The sequence below is a fragment of the Prunus dulcis genome, chromosome 6, assembly GCF_902201215.1.
Source record: "Prunus dulcis chromosome 6, ALMONDv2, whole genome shotgun sequence".
Lineage (NCBI taxonomy): Eukaryota > Viridiplantae > Streptophyta > Magnoliopsida > Rosales > Rosaceae > Prunus > Prunus dulcis.
Genome location: NC_047655.1, coordinates 3,239,381 through 3,260,155, shown reverse-complemented (window position 1 = coordinate 3,260,155; position 20,775 = coordinate 3,239,381). Strand labels below are relative to the sequence as shown.

Sequence of the window (20,775 nt, the reverse complement as noted above, 5' to 3'; positions counted from 1 at the left end):
ACGTGTAGGCATTGTCATGTATGTGCCTGGGTTTATGTATTGTTAATCAAGTATATTGGTATACATCACCCTAATCTTACTAAGGGAAAGAGACATATACACATATACATACTATATACCTCTCTCTCTCTCTCTCTCTCTCTCTCTCTCTCTCTCATATGTCTCTTTGATGTTGTGGATGACCAGAAAAATCCAAATAACAAGGTATTTGTTTGGCAGAATAATTTGAAAAACTCCAAGGCATGTCAAATCTACAGAGATTGTGTCACCAAATTGGTCTGCACCATGCCACCAATGGGTCAAAAATAACCCTTGTCTGGCACACAGATTGATCACTATATTTGCCTCCCAGCATCAAGCATATATAATTATCTCTAGAAGAGAAATGTGCAAAGCAGAGCCCCCATAAAAAAAAATTAAAAAAAATCAAAGCTAGACCAGTAAAGAAGAAAGTTTCAAACTACATTTTAGTCGAATAAAATTTCAAACTTTACAGGGGATTATACCTTCTGTCTCCCGGCCTGAAAGTAGTTTAATGAGGTTTCTGGTTCATCTTCACTGGCACAGATTAACATGATGCATGTGTACCATGTAGACCTAAATTAAAGCTAAAGTCAAATCCCCTCACACGTGCCAACCCTACTTCAAGATTGTCAGCACCTGCCAACCCTATTGGAAAATACATCTTCGTGGCATAACTCAAGCTAAATAGGTGTATAATATATATTGGGCGATGTGATAGCACGTGCGTCGTTACCTTTAATATATATTCACACTCTCAACATTTTTGTCTAGCTTCAACCTACTGCATTTCAGATTTCACAATCTATTATCAATCTATTATTGTACCTTTAAATTCTTTCAAAGTTTATTCTGTATTTAAAGAATAGTCTGTCAGTTAATGCCCTATAAGATGGAGAAAATTAGAATACAAGATATGAGCATGAAATGAGATCAAATATTCATAGCAAATAAACCCATTTGAAGAAGATAAAACCCTTTTTAATTAAGGCATTAAAAAGAGATAACTTATAAAACTTGGAATAAATTGTTGAAATTAGACTCCGAGTTTATGTTTCTTTATAATATTCATGTGAATTCTCAATCATAAGGAAAAGGAAACTGTATCAAGCCCATATGTAGAGATAAGTCAAATTACTTTTCTACTCTATCAAACATGATAGTTCCTAAATCAACAGAAAGTAAACAAAGAAAAATGGCATTTTAATCAAAATATGGAATATTATCGCTTGACATGGAGCTATAGCCTGTGGTGTTTGTAGACGGATTGTATAAAGAGGAAGCCGAAGACGAAGAAGACGAAGAAAACACAACTGAAGAAGGCGGTGGTGGCGGTGGCGGTGGCGGTGGCGCTGGCTTTGGAATTGCTTGTGGTGGTCCAGCAATGGACACCATCCCAGAAGTAGAAACCAAAGAAGGATGGTGGTGCATTATATTCGTAGAAGAAACCATGTGATTAGTGGCCTCTTTATATTGGTATCTCAAGATTTCAGTCCTTACTGCATTAAGTTCTTGTTGGAGAGATTGAATCTGTTGCTGCAAGGTTGAAATTACACCCATGCAACCATACACTGGGTCTCTAAGCCTCAGGTTTGCCTCATAAACAAGGCTATTGGCTGCATCAGCTCTTTGGTTCTCAGCCACCTCCTACATAATTAAAACAAAAACATGATGAAATTAATTATGGTGTATGGTAAAATCAAAGTAATTCATAAATAATTAGTGGAGATAAATAATACAATTAGCATCTTGGAAACATTGCTTGCACCAAAGACTTTGTGGACTGCTGAAAACTTTTGGGGCTCATGAGGGGAGAAGTAGGGAGAGAAAGGGCATTCTTCAGCACATCTTCTTCTCAAGAGCTTACATGCAGCACAAGGTGTGATTGTGTTCAAGGTTGTGTTGTTCACCATCATCATCCCTTGAGGAAGACCAAAGGAATTATTATGTCGAGCAGTGCTCATGGTTCCCATTTGATCATCACCAGATGGATCACTTTCCCTCCTTATCTTCTTTCCTATCTCATCCAATGTTATGATGTCCCTAGAAAACAACAAGAAATTAAAATTAGTCAGGAGAAAAAGAAAAAAAAGCATCTATATACAAAGATTTGAACAATTCACAATTTTTTTAAAAAAAATAAGAGAAATTATATCTTTTTCCCACCATCTTTAACAATCCTTTTGAGAAAAATAGGTACCTGTCTCTGGACATATATTCTGCTATTGTACTCTGGATGAGGTTGGGAAGCAAAGACAGAGGAGAGGAGGAGAAAGAAGAAAGTTTGAGAATGGGGGAAGACAGTGCTTATAAGGCAATGGGAAGTAGGTGAATGTTTATTATAAGAAACAAACAAAAGGGTATGAGAAAATGGTTCAAGAATCTGATATTAAATTCTCAAAGTCGGTGATATAGATACAATCCAAAGGATTTGGTTATGGTTTTTATTTTTACTAATTTGTCATAGGTGTAATGTCTCACTTTACACGACCATTTTCATCTTTTAGTGCCCCCTCCAAAATAGTCACACTGCCATTCATTTTTTAGGTTCTCAATCGTCTAACCATTTTAATTATTATATTAAATAACTTCATTATCTATCGTATCATTGCACTCGTCTTTTTTGTTTCAACATTGTTACATAATTAAACGCGCTGTTCAATTTTAATGAACTTTTGCTTTTGTTTCAACATTGTTACATAACTAAACGTGCTGTTCAATTTTAATGAACTTTTGTAATGAGACACATTGAAAAATGGGCCCAAATAAATGGTTAGAGTGTCGTATTAATTTTCTAATCAATTAGCACTTGAGTACATGTATAGAATAACAGTGGTTAAATTATTTGAGGGACACTCTTAGGGTTCGTTTAGTATGCTGGACTGTATTGATTAATTTTTATCGGATAGTATTAATATATCTCGGAGAGTACTAACTGTTTATCTATAATATTATAAGGCGTTTTGTATTATTCTGGATAAATAGTCTGATTAAATTATACTGTATTTAGTGTTGTTCCGAATAACATCGGATCAGACTATTTTTTTATTATTATAAATACTTTGATAATTTAATAAAAATTTAAATTCATGGGGAAATTAGCGAGTAATTTAGTGGGAAGTTAAAAGGGCTTTTAATTTACTTGCTACTTCTTGCCATTAATCCTATATATCCATCCATCATCATGAATTTGCCTAAATACATTTTAGTTAATTTAGTTAACTAAAATTTAATTTTCAACATTCACCATATTAAATCGAATAATCCACTCATCGACCAAATTGAAGCTTGAATTTTGGAAAACTGAATTATGAACCAAACTCATCCACTCATCCACTCCCCATCAACCAAACTCTCTGAAACATCGAGTTTCAATTCAATGCAAAATATAGACAAATAAATAATTTCATGATGCAATTACATTCCTAACCTAATTTTCACAAAAATAAAAACTCATAACCTAATTTTCACAAAATTTAATAAAAGAAGAAATATATAAAGAAAAAAAAGATGAAGACAGGAGAAGAGAGAAGAAGCATATTGGAGAGAGTATGAGAGAGAGAGATGGATACCTGGAGAAGAGTGAAGAGAATAACCTGTGGAGAATATAGTAGAGAAGAACCCTAGGAAGAAGAAGATGAAAATAAGATTTTTCACATGAACGTGTGTGTTCTTTTTCCTTAGAGGTATAATTAAGCGTGTATTATCTAAACCGGAATGTGTGGGTTGTATTAATTAGTCAGTAATGAGAGTATTAAAAGCCCTTATAGGGTCCATACCGTATTGTATTTCATTAATCCAAACCGTCTATTTTGTAAATATTCATTCAAAAATCATCTATACAAAAAATCACTTGAAACTGATATTATTTGACCATTCAATTGAATTATTGAAATTTTAGTATTTTATTGAAGCACTCTGTTCATTGATTTTGTATATCACAATTAAATGTTGAAACGGCTTCCGATTTGTCAAATTTTTTACAAGAATGATCTATGAATGTAGACTTAAAAATAAATTATTTGAATCGTTAAAAAAATTTTCATAAGGAATCCTAAAGAGTGTCTTTCAAACAAAATTATTTGAGGGATCAATAAAAGGGAAAGCCGATCCCCTATCTAAAGCACAGTTCATATTTAGTAGGCACCAAAAGGACAAATTGAAGTTGTATCCCCATGAACGCTCAAGCTCAAGTGATAATTCATATCTCTGTGGTGCAGCGGTGTTACCGACTCACCGTTAGTGTAAGCATCATGCATGGTGGTAGGTAAAGAAAAAGGGAAAACCCAATAAGATGGACAATTATACATTTCCATTCTGACATAAGAAAACAAGCTATATCTTTCTTGTTTGACCCGTAGTTCAAGGCTAGCAATTCGCACCCATGTTTACCCCAATCTTTAACAATCTTTTCTTATTAAATTTATTTTGTACAAACAAAAGTACAGATTTTTTTTTTTTTTAGTACAAATGATAGTCTAAATTAAAAGATATGTAGATTTTTTACACACATAATTAAGATGTTATGAGAGTTCAAAATTGAGACCTCTTATTTATAAATTAATGTCATTTTTTACTGGACTAGACCCCGTTGGCAACAACAACACAAATTTAATCTCACTTTTCCTTTCAAAAACCCCAATATATTAATAATAACCATAATAATAAAAAGTTTTTATAGGGCCGGCAACTCATGTTTTTTTTTCTTTGGTAGCCATGAGAAGAACATGAATTTAGGCCGACATTGGTGGCCAATTATAGGGTCGGAAATGGGCCTAAAAAATAAGCCTAACAAGACATGCGGCAAGAAGCTGGGAGGTTGACTTTATTTTTTAAAAAATTTATAAAACCAAGCTTAAGAGGAGATTGACCGCTTTCACAACTAGTGTCAGGGCAAACTCATAATCTCAAGTCAGAAGGATTTACGTGTGGTATCCAACTGTCAGCTGCTACCGGTATGGATTTATGTAGGAAATTACAAATCGCGCACCAACAAAGATTGTTAGCAACATAAACTCAAATACTGATAGGTCTACACACAATACAAGGACCTTACCAACTGGACTAGGTCTACACACAATACAAGGACCTTACCAACTTGACTAACCCGCATGCATGTCCAAATGTTTGAGCTGATTTAAATATGTCACGCATGCATCTGATTAATTTATGCGGTAAAGCTCTCACTCACTCACACGCAGTTGAGTAATCAACGCATTTATAGTATATGAAATAAAGCATACGCATTCTCTCTGCATTGAGAAGTTATATATGTTCATTCACGAATGGCATGCACAAGAGAAAAAAGAAAAAAAGAAAAAAAGTTAACAGCTCAATAACGTGCATTAATTTCATTAATCCAAGTACCAATCTGATATAATTAAGCTAATTGGTGATCTTTTACGACTTGTTTACAAAGCATGTTTAATGCTAAAGCAAAACAACTATTATAAAAGCTTAATGAAATTCCCTAAGGAACACCTTAATGAAGTTTAAATAGCAACCTGTTCTAGTTGAAACTCTTGAGCCATAGCCTTCGTACCGATCATGGCAATGGATGTTCCTTGAATCAACCAGCACCTTTGGGCTTGACATCGACCTACCCCGTTCCCGGAATTTCGAAGGTGTTATAGGGGAAGATGGGACTGAATAATATGTTGTTGAGGATGCTGACGAAGACGAAGAAGAAGAAAGAGATGGTGAATAAGAGGCTGGGGATGATGCTAGGGTTGATGTTTTTCTTGAAGTACTAGTACTACTACGCATCTTGGGGAAAATATTGTGAAAAATAAGAGAGTTGGAGTGCTTTTTCCTCAAGGGTGTTTTGGTCTTTGTGTAAAAGTAGGAAGGTGGAGGTGTGAGAGGAGGGGGAGTAGGGTTTTGGAGGTACTTGGATTTTGGTGTGCCTGGTTGAGATTCCCAATCGAATGGAATTGAAACAGAAGCAGAGGCTCCTCCATGGTAGTGATCTTCAAGTGTGGATGAGAAGCTAGCCATGGACAAATTTGTTTTCTCTTGTTGGGTTGCTTAGAGAAGTTGCTGTGGTGCTTGTGATTTGGAAGCGTTGAATTGAAGCATTGTTTCGCTTCAATAAATAAAAAGGGTCTGGCTAATTAACCAAAATATATATACACACACAGGTGGCAAGTCTCATGCATCTTTGCTACTTTGAAGGATCGGCTTGTGATTATTGAATTTTTTAGTAGAAAATAAAAATATATATAATATCCTGTGAGAATTAAGTGTTATAATTTAGTATATTAATTAATTTGCCAAACTTTAGCTTTCTTTCATCTCTGATTGTGAAGTTTCAAGGCAATTTGGATCAAAACCCAGTAAACCCAACCTTTGGGTTTAGCTAAGGTCCTTGGGTGTGAAACGCAGCCTTTCTTAAATTTAAACCTAACGTTTTGAGCCAACATTAAGACAAAGCATATTTTTTGCTGCATTTTTTATAATAGTTCATGTTGATCCTATTTGGAGTATTCTTATTCATCATAACTGTAAAAGTCAGCTACACTTACATACATATTCTATTCATTTTGCTTTCTCAATAGCTCTGCCTTTTGCTGAAGTTTGTATATTTTACTTTTCGATACGGATTTGTCAATTTTATCGTTGCACGGTGAATCTGTATTGTAAATCTGAGTACATATACTTTTATTTGCTAAATTGAAGTTTTAAGTCTTTTTATGATTATGCGTAATTCTCTCCATATATTATCAAACCAAATTATTTTTTTATGTTTAATCACTCAAATATTGTACTCATATTTGACATTATGATTACTTTATACTTTATTATATTTTTTTATCAATAAATTACTATCACTTTTTCTATAATAAAAAACTCTGCAGATTTTATAATTATGTTGATAATTTATGTGCATGTCCATTAAAAAATGCATTTGCAGTTATATCACTTCCACCAGCACACTGCAAAATTAAAGCAGATGCAGCATGGCTTTGAGCCTGGAGGCAGGTGCCATGTGCTTCACTGAATTGCTTGAATTCTGAGTCTGTTATTATATAATTAGTTAAAGACACCTGAAAATAATTGTTGTTTATATAAGCTGGGGGTGGCCTTTAACGAACCTTTGAGACAATTTTTCCTGTAATTGTTGCCTTAAGAGCGGCGATTAAGGCGATCTGTGAATCAAAATCTCAGTCTCAAGAATACCATTATTATTGAAAATGGGATTAAAGAATAAACGTGTATTCATGTTACTAAGTCAACCTATTCTAAACTAACCTAATTCGAATTGACATGCATTTATAAAATGTCAAGTCATTGTTTTCAAACATTTTATATCCTGGAACCTGGAAGGTGCTTGCAAATTGTTAAGAACATGATGTATGTGTTGGTTGGTTGGTTGGTTTAGCCTCAATCGTCATGTTTCTTTTGAGATGGTGGAAAAGACGCCGAAATAAAAAGAGGCACTACTAGAAATAAAAAAAAAAGGGGCAAAAACACTTGAAAATTACTAAAATTTTAGTTCGGTTTGGACTGCTTTTTGAAAGGACCAAAGTGTTTTCTACTTGTTTGGTGAAAAAACTTAAAACAATCAATTCTAAGTGCTTTTTTTAGGAAGCACTTCACATTTAAATAATTTTTTTGACATTGAAGTACTTACTTCTAGAAAAAAAAATACATATTAACATAGTGTTCCGTTCAAAGCTAGCAGTCCTAAATGGGTGCGGTCAGTTTATTAACTCGTATTAATATGTCAATGGTGTCTAACTAGTGGAAATAAGTCTTAATTTGCATACCAGTAGTCTCAAGTTTCATTATACTTAAATTATATGTAAGAAAACCATCTTTCTTTTCCTATGGCAAAAAAATAAAGGGGTCTTTCGATATAGGTCCAATTTTGAGTTTGCACTATGAATGCAGTCCACCTCTCTTTTGATGTAAAATTGGGTCCAGCGACTCAACAGGCCAGCCAAGTATGCAAAGCCTTAGCCATTGTTTTTAAAACATTTACACATATTGCTATTGTACAGTCAATCCTCTAAAATTTATTAATTACTGCAGTCAATAAATTAATATCACATTTCTACAATTAATCTCAATTTATCCTGGTTTGATTTACCTGCTTTGCAGGTTTGTGTATACCTCCTTCATAGGTAATTTCATATCATATATCTCCTCCATAGGTAATTAACATTCATATGTATACCTCCTCCATAGATAAATAGAATTCATATGTATACCTCCTCCAAAGGTAATTAACATTCATGTATATTCCTAGTCCATAGATAATTATACCTCCTCCATAGGATTGTAAGAAGAAAAAGAAGGAAGAAGAAGGAAGAAGATGAACAAAATGAAGAAGAAAGATTATAGGAAATTTATTTATTGATTTTTTTGTATCATCAGCTCGTGTTTATGGGATTTTCAAAATTAAAATGGATAGACAAGAAAATATTTTATAAATTCAAATCATAATTAACTAAAAGATCAAATATAGTAATCCTAAAATTAATTTCTTACCCGTTTATGAATTGCAATTAGAATTAATAGTTGTATTAATTAGCTAATTATTGTGATATAAATAAGCCTTTCCCGATTTAAATCATAAGGGCATAATTGGAACATGAAAATAAATTTAAAAAGAAAAAATATATATGATTACATCATAAATTTAGAAAAGGAATGTAATCCTATGTGGCATTGAAGTCAGAGAACTTGCATTATTAACAATACATGTGTGGATTGTACCCAAATTTTATCATAAGAATTGGATTTATACAGAATTATTTGAAAAATAAAAACCAGCCAAATTAGAATTGCAATTAAGGAGCCCTTGTCACATGGATTCTCTTACGCACAATGGGTAAGTGTAGATAAACGAGGCAATGATTTCTATTTTGCATTGTGGTATTGGGCTATTTTTGTTGATGCAACAGTGTTGGGCTTGTGGTTCTATTAAACAATCAAAAACTATGTCGACTGGACCTTTTTCTTGCTTGTAGTTGAGTTTGGTTGGTGAAGGAGCTAAAGCAAATCAAATACCAAACCTAACAGTCACCAGGCTCATAAGGCAGCAGGCGGCCACGTTTTCTTTTTGCAGACGATATGAGCTTCAAGTGTCCAAATTGGAATTTGGCACTTTTTTTCTTTCCACCACAAACCAATTTCTCTCCATGCTTTCTTTATATAGATGTTGTCAACCATTAAAAGATATATCCTTAAAGTCCTTTTTTTTTTCTCCATCCAATTATATAATAATAAGAAGCCGATCAACAAAACTAAAATGTATTATGATAATCCCCAAAGATAAGGTGGGCAAGTGAGTAACTTTGAGTCATGGATTAGTATGAGATTAACTCTATGTTCATTTTTAATTAACTGTAACTTGTAATATTCTTGCGAACATATTCTTAGATCCGCCACTGATTGGCGAATTCATAAACTTTTTATATAAGAGTAAAATGAAGAAATTTCCAAAAGTAAATGACGTTTAAAATAATATCGAGCTATTTGTCACTTACACTAATGAAAATATATTAACCTAACGATAACGTTTATTGATTTCTATATGAATCGATCAATCTCGTCTATTAGATAATTATATTAGCTGACTAGATTATATAGCCAGCTAATACAACCTAAAAATATGATTTCTTTAGGCATTTCTCTAGAGTAGCTATGCTTGTTCTAAATTTAGATCCTAAACAAAAAATCTTCCCAAAAAAACAAAAAACAAAAACTATTCTAGGAATGTTAGCGTGAGCGGGCACACACTTGAACTTGTTTTTCTCGCATCGCATGGGTTACACGCCAACGCTAGGCCCACAGATTGTGTTCCTGGTTTGTGGCCGTCCGGTAATATACTTCTTTTTATTTTTATGGTCAAACCAGGTAAATGTATTATATAATGACCCAAAACTTTTAATTATAATAAAGTTAATTTTAACGTAAATTTTTTAAATTTGAGCACCAACTTCAACTTTGCTCTCTCTCTCTCTCTCTCTCTCTCTCTGTTCGGCCTCCGGTTTTGGGGGTCCATACTCACAAGAGCTTCTTCGTCTACCAGAAGGTATGGTTTCCGACTTTTATTTTATTTTATTTTCGTTCCCTTTTAAATTTGTTTATGCTATTTATGAGTTGATTGAAACATCAAGGAATTGTAATTTTCAGTTAACAACCTTAACATTTGATGCTGATTTGCGCAAATAGAAGAGTTAGCTAGTTTTTTTCATTAAGATCTGTTCCTTTGTAATTTTTTCTGGCTCCTCTGCTAATCGGTGGGTTTTTTAATTTCTTGAAAACAAAAAATGGAATTAACTTTGAAGCTTTATGTGTTTTCAATTTTTTTTTTCCTTAAATTAGAGCTTAATATGAGTAACTACGTATAATTGTTCCAAAGGGTTGGTTTTAATTTAGGGAGAAGTGAGAAAGGTTGTTGCTTTTTTGTGTTTTGATGGCGGTGCTGTTTGTGCGTTTTCAGGGTTCAAAGGCTTTAAGCCGCAAATTTGTGCTAAATTTTCAGTATTTTGTTGAAAGAGCATCGAGTTAGTGTTTGTGTGCATAATTTAAACATTCTTTTGGAAGTAAAAATCCTGGGAATGCTGAAAGATGTGCCTGAGCGCTCACGACTCTGCCTTCCGTGAGGTTGTGTCTATAATAGAACTGTCTTTCTTGATTCTTGCTGGTGCTGGACCTCTAAATCACAATTGGTTTTCTCTTGGTTCCCAAAAGCGAGTTGGGCCAGCTAGTATGTATGCAGTGCCGGTTGTGTTAATGCATGACCATTGCGAGGACGGTTGAACTTCTTGTATTATTATAAACTCCTGCTCTCTAGATTGTGGATCATTAGATCATATTAGCAGGGGGAAGTTGTGTGTTTGTTGTTTATTAGCTTTTTTAGGTTGGAATGGAGAATAAATCGAATGTGCTGATGCAAAGATACGAGATAGGGAGAGTACTAGGTCAAGGCACTTTTGCCAAGGTTTACTATGCAAGGAGCTTGATAACTAATCAGGGTGTGGCCATTAAGGTTATTGACAAAGATAAGATTATGAAGGTTGGGCTGATGGATCAGATCAAGAGAGAAATATCTGTTATGAGACTGGTTAGGCACCCTAACATTATACACCTTTATGAGGTCATGGCCACCAAAACTAAGATATACTTTGTCATTGAATATGCTAAAGGCGGTGAGCTGTTTAACAAGGTTGCTAAAGGAAAACTGAAGGAGGACGTTGCAAGGAAATATTTTCAGCAGCTAATCAATGCACTTGATTTCTGTCACAGTAGGGGTGTCTATCATCGGGATATAAAGCCAGAGAACTTATTGCTAGATGAGAATGATAACTTAAAAATCTCAGATTTTGGGTTAAGTGCCCTCGCTGAAAGCAAGCGCCAAGATGGTCTGCTTCATACCACCTGTGGTACTCCTGCCTATGTTGCTCCCGAAGTTATTAACAGGAGAGGCTATGATGGTGTGAAAGCTGATATTTGGTCTTGTGGGGTGGTCTTGTATGTCTTATTGGCAGGTTATCTCCCGTTTCATGATCCAAATTTGATGGAGATGTACAGGAAGATTGGCAAAGCAGAATTTAGATGCCCTAATTGGTTCTCACCAGAAGCACGTAGGCTACTGTATAAGATGTTGGATCCAAATCCCAATACTAGGGTTTCCTTAGCCAAAGTTAAGGAGAGTTCTTGGTTCAGAAAGGGAACAAACGCCAAAAATATGAAATCTGAAATAGAAAACAAGGATGTGGCTCCAATAAGTGCAGAAGCTTCTGGTCCCTCTGAGAATAGTAGTTTGGCTGCTGAGGCAAAGCAAGAACCAGCGAGACCTCCAAACTTGAATGCTTTTGATATTATCTCGCTTTCTGCTGGTTTTGATCTGTCTGGCTTGTTCGAAAAAGATTCTCTCAACAGAGAAGCAAGATTCACTTCCAGACAACCTGGCCCAGTCATCATCTCAAAGTTGGAAGAAATGGCTAAGCATCTGAAGCTCAAAGTGAAGAAGAAGGATGATGGATTGTTGAAAATGGATGCACTGAAGGAAGGTAGAATGGGGATTTTGTCCATAGATGCAGAGATATTTCAGATTACTCCAACTTTTCATCTGGTTGAGTTGAAGAAATCAAATGGAGATACATTGGAATACCAGAAGATGCTGGAGGACATAAGGCCTGCTCTGCAAGATATAGTCTGGGTTTGGCAAGGTGAGGAAGAGCAACAGCTGCAGGAGCAGCAGCAACAACTGCAACTGCAGCCACAAGAAGAACAACTACAACAGCATCAGCCACAATAGTAACAAATTGCCAGCTTTCCCATGGTATCTTATGTTTATTTGTACATTTCAGTCTGCAAAAGTTTCAACTTTGTGTTTGTCCTTGGGAGGGTCATGACAGTCTTAATAAATTTGTTGCTGTTCTTGTATGTACATGGTCACAAAGATTCAAAGTAGTCGTGTATTTTCTTATCCATTTTTATTAAGGGAGCTTCTGCATTTATTTTTCATATCTATTTTACATATATATATTAAACTAGCTAATTTTGAATATCTTGATACTGATCTTGATAAACGCAGCATTCTCCCTTCTTCTTTTTTCTTTTTCTTTTTTTCCTGAGATTATTCAATGATTTGGATCCTTTAAAAAAGATTAAAGAATTTGTAAGCGTTGTGGTAGTTGAATACTAACTATGAGAGGGGCCCCTTTTCTGTCCTGCTCTCCAAGTGCTTAACATATAGTTGAACTCAAAACACAAGTTGAAGACTCAAAACACATGATGTCAAGGTTTAAGCTACGTGCAATAAAAATAAGCGATTACCCTGTTCTTTTTTTACCAAAAAAATTAAAAAAGCTTGCAAGAACTTGAGAGATTATTGTGAAATTATCAACTCAATCGAGAAACATGGGACTTCTGCACTGGCTAAACTCTTTTTTTTTCCAATCTGACCCAAAAAAAATAAAATTTGACAAATCCTTTTTCCAAAGCTTTATTTTTTCTTTTCCAGATACTCTTCTTTACAGATTCCAAAATTTATTAGCAAAGGCTATTTACTTTCCAAAATTTCCATAGTTACTTCAAATTTTAAGTTAATGTATATATTTTACCAATCAAAGTATTTGGAGTTAAAATGAAAAAACATAGCAAAATAAAGGCTGCTATTAAATAAAGACAAAACCGACTCTGAGTTTCCAAATTTCTTTATAAAAAAAAAACAAACTTTCCAAATTTCTTACAAATTTAAAACAAATAACAAAAAACCAAAAAAAGAGTTTCCTTATGTCATATGGATTTCTATTCCCTGCTCACCAAGGAAACTTGAAAATCCTACTACACTCACTGCTTATAAATACCAGTGAGATCTATTGCTCTTTCTCCGCACCAAAACTTCAGCAACACATAAAAAGAGAAACAAGAACTTCTTTTCTCTTGTGTTAGTTAATTAGCAGCAGCAAGCAATGTCACATGAGAATGTGCCGTTAGGTTTCCGTTTCCACCCCACTGATCAAGAGCTTGTGGGTTTCTTTCTTTCTCCAGAAGTTGTTGCTAGAGAGACAACTGTTAACGTCGTCATAACACAACGTCATCCATGAGTGCAATCTCTTCGGCAACAATTCGGAGCTGTTGGAGCTTTGGAAAGAGTACAGAAGGCCTCAACTTGTTGATGAAAACTTGTATTTCTTCTCCGAGCTCAAGCGGTTAACCCCGAAGCTCATGGATTGCACATTGGGCACGGTGGTACTTGGAGCGAAACAGAATCCTCCAAACAGGTTGAGGCCAATGGAAACTCTAACGCCATTGGACGAAAACAAAAATTTCGATATGAGAATCAAGGTTCAGAGGAGCACACAACATGGTTATTAGATGAATATAGCCTTTTTGTTGGTCCCAAGAATAACTACACTGATCGTAGTTACGATTTCAATTTCGTGATTAGTCGGATGAGGAAGAACGATAGGTCGGGGTTAAGGAAACAAATTTAAAGCGTTCATCACAAGATCAAGAACAAAAGAAGATGAGCACAAACAAAAAGATGAAAAAAGATAATCAAATGGGATCAATAGAATCATCGTCACATGTACAACAAGGCTGCTATTCTAGTCTAACTGGTGGTGATCTTGTGTGCTCTTATGATGTTGATCCGTTGGATTCGACATTCTATGAGGAGCATACTATTTTTGATGTTGAACAACTACTTTGTGAAACCCAAGTAGAGGAAGCTTGCAGCCCAAATAACTTTGAGAATTATGTGGTCTCTTATGATGTTTTTGATCCGACTACCTTCGACATTGGTCAAACCCAAGTAGAGGAAGTCTGCAACCTAAGTAACTTTGAGAATGTGGGCAACCAATCATTAGCGAACTGCCTAACTGGGCTGATCTTGTGCTATCTGAAGATGTTGATCTGACTACCTTCGACATTGGTGAAACACAAAGTAGTGGAAGCTTGTAACCCAACTAACATTGAGATGTGGACAACCAATCATTAGCCGACATCCGCTACTGTAACTGGTCCCAATAGTTAATGGATGAGCTCCTGGCTGGTATGACATTCATTCTACAAGTGATGGTTGTAGTTGTCTAATTTTCACTGTATGTAATGCAGAGAACTGAGTATTGAATATACTTGTACCACAATTTTGATCGGCTTTAGTTTCTTTAATTGTCTACCTTGTGAGTTACAAAGTGATTCAAATCAATGAACTGATTCTATTTGTCCAGTAAATTTACTCTTACTTTGTTAGTTTGACCAAATATTAGAGCTGCCTCTTGAATTATACTTGATAGCTAGTTGTAACTTAAAATCGCTCTAATTAACTTGGAAATACCAGTATGCCAACAAAGAATTTAGCAACACAGCACATCTTCCAGTCTCATAATTCATAGACCAGATGAAATGTGAAATACAATAACAGAATGAAATGTAGCGAGTAAAAAAGATCTTTTATTTCATTCAAACTGTAAGACTTGAACCAGAAGGCTAACAATGTGCCATCAGGCAAAGATGACAATAAATTCCACTAAATTATTCGACCAAACCATAAAATCATCAAACATATATAAACTTGTTTGATTGTTGTAGTATACATGTCCAAGTCCTCCTATAGTTGGATGAAATTGGGAGACTTAGTCAAGTCAATAATCCGAGGATAAACAGGAGCAACTCTACTCTTCTTGCCACATAAATGGCTTCTGCATAGGGAAGCTGGGGTTGTCAAATCTATTAACTCAGCTCCACAAGGCCGGAGATAGCTTCTGCTGGGCGACTGATGGTCTGCAACTATAGTTGTCAATTGTTCCATTGCAGGTCGGCCCAATTTAACACTAATGGCATCAGCAGATCCTATATATTTAGTTACTTCTGTGCCAAATGAGGTGGTGACATTTGAAGATGGCGTTCTCACTGGCGATGCGATAAAACCAAATTGCTCTGTACAATCCTCTCCTACTTCTTGACTGCCTTGATGTGCTTTGTTTGTCTTGGCGGTATTATCCTGCTGATCATCTGCTGAACTTTGAACTATAAGATCAGATAATATTTCTTCCTGTAATGTACCATCATTCATAGCTTCATCACATTCTCTTCCATTATACCACTCATCTTCTCCTACTTTACTGCATCCGTATACTTCATTCATTCTATTGCCACTATCATTCATTCTATTGCCACTATCACTCTGCTGATCATCTGCTGAATTATGACCCATGAAGTCCGATATTGTTTCATCGTGTAGTGTACTGGTATTCATATCTTCATCAAATTCCCTTTCATTACACCACTCATCTTCATTTTCCAAAAGGTCATCAGATAGTTTAGTACATGAAGGAAGCTCATCCATGGAGCAGACTTTGACCTTCATCTGTTCTGGAAGGAGTGGACAACCAGCAGAATGTTTGGTGTACTGGGTTGAAAAGAAGTTTATAGTGATGTTCAAGCTGATGATACATACAAACAATATCACTTTCCATCAATAAGAGCAAAAGCATATGTATATTCACCCATTCACAACTCACATGGAAGATAATAAGATGATACCTCTGCCAAGGAGGGAGGGTGAGCATGGTGTATGCAAGTTTGATCTTGCTGACAAGCCCTCCCAGGGATTTAAAGCTTGCAGCAGCCTGCCTAACTGCCTTTAATACAGTTGGGTTCTGCCAGGCCCATTCAAACTGCAAAGTTCCAAAGGGAATATTAGAAAGAAGGTCCCAAATTTCCAATTAATATCAATCCTAAAATAATAAACAAAACCTTCAATCCCAATTAATCAAATTTTAACCAGGTCCAAATTGATCCTAGAATTGGTGCCAACTCAAGATGGGTCCCAACCCAACCAAGCTGGAAATATCCTCAAATGACATAATTATCAGAATATAATTCTCAAGAAAATTTGTATCTAATTTGGTCCCAATCAATCAAATTAAAAACATAGACAGATCATACAGAGCAATGCATAGACAAGTAATTGTAAAGAGAAAAAAAAGAAAGAAATGAAGAGACCTGGAGAGCAGAAACGTTAGTTGGGAAACCATAGATGCACAAGACCATCTCCCATGGACGCTTCCGCTTCGTTCTCCAAGCACCTTGCCCTATTTCACCATTGTGCTGTCTTATACGACGCCGTGGGTTCACTGTGAATCTGTATCAGCATCACCCAAAGAAACACACACAAAGACAGAGAGTTAAAGTGGGCTCTCTTATTAATCCAAGCTCTAAAAGAAAGTCTCAAACTTTAAAGAAGTTCAGATCGAAAATGTTCAAATCAAGATTGATCTGATTATTCAGAACAGATTGAGAATTTGAAAAAAAATAATAAGAATAAAAAAAACTGGGGGAAGATGGAAGGTACCCAATATAGGTGTGGCCTTTGTAGCGGGGGCTGCGAGAGGTCAACAGATAGCATGCGAAGAATCGTCCTTCTTCTGCTTCTTTCTCCTCCCCGATTCGGTTTTCTGGGATTTCTGATCCAATCTTTCTTCTCTGCCTCATTTCTCTCTCTCTCTCTCTCTCGCACACAGACGGACAGGCGTTTCCTATCAAAATGGAGTGAATCCAATTCGACCGTTGGAATATATTTTATTTACCCTTTTCACTGTTTGAACTCTGCGCCTCAGATTCGGTTTTCTACGGTCAGGATCTTGTGGTGGTACTTAAGAGTACCCATGTTTTTGCCACGTGGCCGGTTGTTTCTTTATCCACCAAAAGATCGTGTCAAGTAAAATTTTATTTTCGTTTTCTTATTTATCCCATATTTCTTGATCTGGGTTTGGAGGAGGTTTGATTTTCTTTCTATCAGATGATAGATTCTACAGGAACCCTCATATTTCTTGATCTTATTTACCTGACTTGTGTTTTAAATCATGCATTACAAATAAGCATCATTTTGAATTTGTGAAGGGAGTTAATGGATGTCGATCAAACTGTGGATGGATCATTTGAAGATCAGGTGAGTTACTATAGTCTGGTGAGAATTATAAGGAAACAAAGATAAGAAAGCACTTGAGTACCATATACATAGGCACTCTGCTACTCTTGGAATGTAAATACAAACATCAATATCAAGTCGATCGTGAGTTTGTTACAATGCCAGGATACAAGTTTCAATTTGTTCATATGCTTTACGATTTACAGAAACTGAAATCCAGTTCATCCAAATCCTAAGACACCATATAGTAATTTCCAAGCTAACCTCATATTTAGTGGCTAGACTTCAAGAAGCAAAACACGACCCCATGTTAGTGGTTACGAATTCAAAATTCATTCTCTATCGGTAAGCTTAAAGTAGGTCGAAAATTATCCTGAAGTTTGTTGTGTACGCTTAGTTGGTCATGTTCTAAAACTTGTCAAAACAAATAAAAAGAATCGGAACTTTCACATGAAAGATGTCCAGTTTTGTAATGAAAATGAAGAAACATCAGATAACTACAACATTATATGATTGTAATGATGATGAAACAGAGATTACAAAAGAAGGAGCCGACTCTATTGATATGTGTGATAACTTTGGCAAAACACTATGAGAATATGAAACTCTAAGCATTCAACTTTCAAATGATCTTAAATCAAATGCTCCTACCTCATGGAAACTTGAAGATTGAAAGAGCTCACTGGAAAACGACATGAATTTTTCCTATTTTAAAAATAAATAAATAAAATTCAACTGAGGGAACAACAGGCACAAAATTTGAGGTAAAGCAACATAGACACATAGGAGGGAAGCATTAATCCGGAGCAATTAACATGGAATAAAAGAGTCATATTGCAATTCATATGATGGAAAAAGATAACACATACAAGGACAGACTACAATCAGAAAACCAGAAATGTACAATCTTGGCCTAAATTTTCAAGCAAGGATGCACAAGAAACTACCATTACTAGAGACTAAAAATCCACATATGAATTACATCTCAAACAGAAGTAACATGAATGGCATCACACCAGTCCCTTGCAAATGTCCTAACACATGTCAACAACCAAGATGAAGTTTATAAAGTCCAGCACAACTAAGCAATACAATCACTTTTGTTCACAGGATACGAAAGTGGCATTAGGCCATATAGGCTGCACATGCATGTGTGCGTGTATGAGAGAGATTCTCTATATTGGGTTTCAAATCCCAAACTTAACGAGCCAGAAACAAAGCACTAACATGAATGGCATCACAACACTCCCTTGCAGATGCCCTAACACATGTCAACAACCAAGAAGAAGTTTATGAAGTCCAGCACAAATAAGCAACACAATCACTTTGGTTCACAGGATACGACAGCGGCACTAGGCCATATATGAGAGAGAGATTCTCTGGGTTTCAAATCCCAAACTGAATTAACCAGAAACGAAGCACAGAAACAAAGCAGCCATGGCAAACAACAATACCATTACGCTTAACCAAGAAACAGATACAAAATCCCTCACCACAGACATAGAAACGATACTTATGTTTGTGCGTGCAACCATAGGTGTGAATACTGGTGGATCCCAACCTTTGGCGTTGTAAATGTGCATTTCATAATATACCTTCCTTGGCCTTTTCATTAACATCAAGTGAAGTATCTGTTCATAATGATTAATGTACATTCAAATGGTTTACACTGATAGCATGGTTGAAAGATAAAGGAGAATTTCTTATAGCATGGTCTTGTTATAAATAACATTAACAAGGAAACGTATAATGTATAAAAGCAGCCAAAGGTTGTGATCCTTGGTTTATATAGCACATAAATACAGTGAGATGGGGAGGTGGATATTGACCTTGTGAAATATTTCCACAGTAAGAGAACCACACCACACTTCAATACTTGATAGTCAATACAAAAACCAGATAACGGAAATAGCAATATTACAATACAATGGGATGGATATTGTTGCTGAATGGTAATTACAGCTACAGCGCCATTTTCAGAGAGCATACAACATTCGGATTTCAGTTGGGTCTAAAATTACAACATCTTGGATTCTTTTCTTACCAAAATGAACCTTCGTTACTAACAAGTAACAAAATGATATGATAAGCCACCATAGTCAATCTCAAACCTGGACGTGTGTGTTATTATAAGCGACAGCAAGTGCCCCAAAGAAGATCAATTTGATGGTTTTGGGGACGCTGAGACAAAATGCCTCCAGAGATAGCGTCCACTGCCCATGTCCACAATGGTCCAGAACCCTGATTCCATGGCTGACCGAACCTGCAAGCACATGAAACAGCCAAATTGTTCAAACAGAGAAAAACCCAGAAGACAAAAACGAAACTTGAATGAGAATTAAAGGTGAAAATGGATTGGGAACCTTGGAAAATCGGTTAGGAGAGTTGTTGGGGTTTTGGTGGTGGTGGTTGGTCTCATGTTCTTCATGGTGCGGAGTATCCAATTTGGGTTCGGATTTGAGGTTTCTGAGGACGAAGAAGCCAGCCAGAGTGGCTGAGAGGAAGATCAAAATCAGCCTCAGGGGACACATTTCTCTTTCTCAATCTCAGACATACACAGAGAAAAGAGAGAGAAAGAGAGATGATTGAGAAATGAGTAGTTTTTGTGGGAGAGATGAAAAGAGAGGGAGTGGGAAGGGTGCAGTTGAAGATTGGTCAATTTTGGTTATGGAAATGAGGTCATGACTAAACTATTCAAGTTTGATTTGGAATTTTGGATCCAAGCCATGAGATAATTGCATTCGACCTAACTCTTCCACACACAAATACACATGTCTCAATTTCATTTTTCAATTATTTTTTTAGCTCCACCAGTTTGCGTGGAGATGACTTTAAGGATAAAGATTACAAATTTAGAAATAAGGAGTATTTGAGGGGACTTTTTATTTTTTATTTTTTATTTTTTATTTTTTACATAGTCTATAGTTAAGTTCATCATGATTGCATGAGATAAGTGTTCTTTATGAGAAATGTATCTTTTATCACCGACGGACAACATTTTTTCATCTTCTTTTAATATACCTTAAATATATTGAATTATCTAATTCAATCCAATTATATTATCTAATTCAATCCAATTATAGGCACCAATCGAGCATAAGACTTTCATGTCCTATACTACTTACCTACCCCACAACTCAGAATCCATCAACACAAGCCAACCACGCTTTCAAAAATTCTTTGTTTATGCATTTTGTTGTTTAGTAGTTGAATTTATGTATATAAAGTGATTCTTAGGGTCTGTTTGAGAGTGCTTCTGGAATAGGTAAAAACTTTTTATGACAACCAAAAGTGCTTCTGACAGGGTTTGGCAGAAAAGTTTAGAAGCACTTTTGGGTCATAAAAGCGCTTTCTGG

At 35.5% G+C, this 20,775-nt stretch overlaps 4 protein-coding genes across 4 annotated transcripts; 1 reads left to right on the top strand and 3 right to left on the bottom strand.

Moving 5' to 3' along the window:
* Positions 1 to 1,224: 1,224 nt before the first annotated feature.
* Positions 1,225 to 2,072, bottom strand: LOC117630666 (LOB domain-containing protein 13). The gene is made up of 2 exons (XM_034363365.1): positions 1,761 to 2,072; positions 1,225 to 1,668 (listed from the first exon to the last, which is right to left on the bottom strand). The coding sequence occupies exons 1-2, from the start codon at positions 1,992 to 1,994 to the stop codon at positions 1,225 to 1,227; spliced, it is 678 nt and encodes a 225-aa protein (XP_034219256.1). The 5' UTR covers positions 1,995 to 2,072.
* A 7,887-nt stretch (positions 2,073 to 9,959) lies between these two features.
* On the top strand, positions 9,960 to 12,504 carry LOC117630665 (CBL-interacting serine/threonine-protein kinase 10). Its single transcript, XM_034363363.1, has 2 exons — positions 9,960 to 10,063; positions 10,475 to 12,504. The coding sequence occupies exon 2, from the start codon at positions 10,901 to 10,903 to the stop codon at positions 12,293 to 12,295; it is 1,395 nt and encodes a 464-aa protein (XP_034219254.1). The 5' UTR covers positions 9,960 to 10,063; positions 10,475 to 10,900; the 3' UTR covers positions 12,296 to 12,504.
* A 2,416-nt stretch (positions 12,505 to 14,920) lies between these two features.
* Positions 14,921 to 18,994, bottom strand: LOC117631680. The gene is made up of 4 exons (XM_034364958.1): positions 16,844 to 18,994; positions 16,495 to 16,633; positions 16,033 to 16,166; positions 14,921 to 15,932 (listed from the first exon to the last, which is right to left on the bottom strand). Exons 1-4 carry the CDS (start codon positions 16,981 to 16,983, stop codon positions 15,098 to 15,100), a joined length of 1,248 nt encoding a protein of 415 aa, XP_034220849.1. The 5' UTR covers positions 16,984 to 18,994; the 3' UTR covers positions 14,921 to 15,097.
* A 172-nt stretch (positions 18,995 to 19,166) lies between these two features.
* LOC117631681 lies at positions 19,167 to 20,159 on the bottom strand. Its single transcript, XM_034364959.1, has 2 exons — positions 19,783 to 20,159; positions 19,167 to 19,682 (listed from the first exon to the last, which is right to left on the bottom strand). The coding sequence occupies exons 1-2, from the start codon at positions 19,948 to 19,950 to the stop codon at positions 19,578 to 19,580; spliced, it is 273 nt and encodes a 90-aa protein (XP_034220850.1). The 5' UTR covers positions 19,951 to 20,159; the 3' UTR covers positions 19,167 to 19,577.
* Positions 20,160 to 20,775: the final 616 nt, after the last annotated feature.

Bases quoted from the DNA above. Each gene is read 5' to 3' on its own strand.
- LOC117630666 (XM_034363365.1), bottom strand. From the start codon at position 1,994: ATGGGAACCATGAGCACTGCTCGACATAATAATTCCTTTGGTCTTCCT. The intron at 1,669-1,760 runs GTATTATTTATC...TTAATTATGTAG, and splicing joins ATGTTTCCAAGATGCTAATT to GAGGTGGCTGAGAACCAAAG.
- LOC117630665 (XM_034363363.1), top strand. From the start codon at position 10,901: ATGGAGAATAAATCGAATGTGCTGATGCAAAGATACGAGATAGGGAGA.
- LOC117631680 (XM_034364958.1), bottom strand. From the start codon at position 16,983: ATGAGGCAGAGAAGAAAGATTGGATCAGAAATCCCAGAAAACCGAATC. The intron at 16,167-16,494 runs GTCTCTTCATTT...GGAACTTTGCAG, and splicing joins CTAACGTTTCTGCTCTCCAG to TTTGAATGGGCCTGGCAGAA. The intron at 15,933-16,032 runs GTATCATCTTAT...ATGTATCATCAG, and splicing joins ACCCTCCCTCCTTGGCAGAG to CTTGAACATCACTATAAACT.
- LOC117631681 (XM_034364959.1), bottom strand. From the start codon at position 19,950: ATGTGTCCCCTGAGGCTGATTTTGATCTTCCTCTCAGCCACTCTGGCT. The intron at 19,683-19,782 runs GTTCCCAATCCA...ATGTGCTTGCAG, and splicing joins CTCCTAACCGATTTTCCAAG to GTTCGGTCAGCCATGGAATC.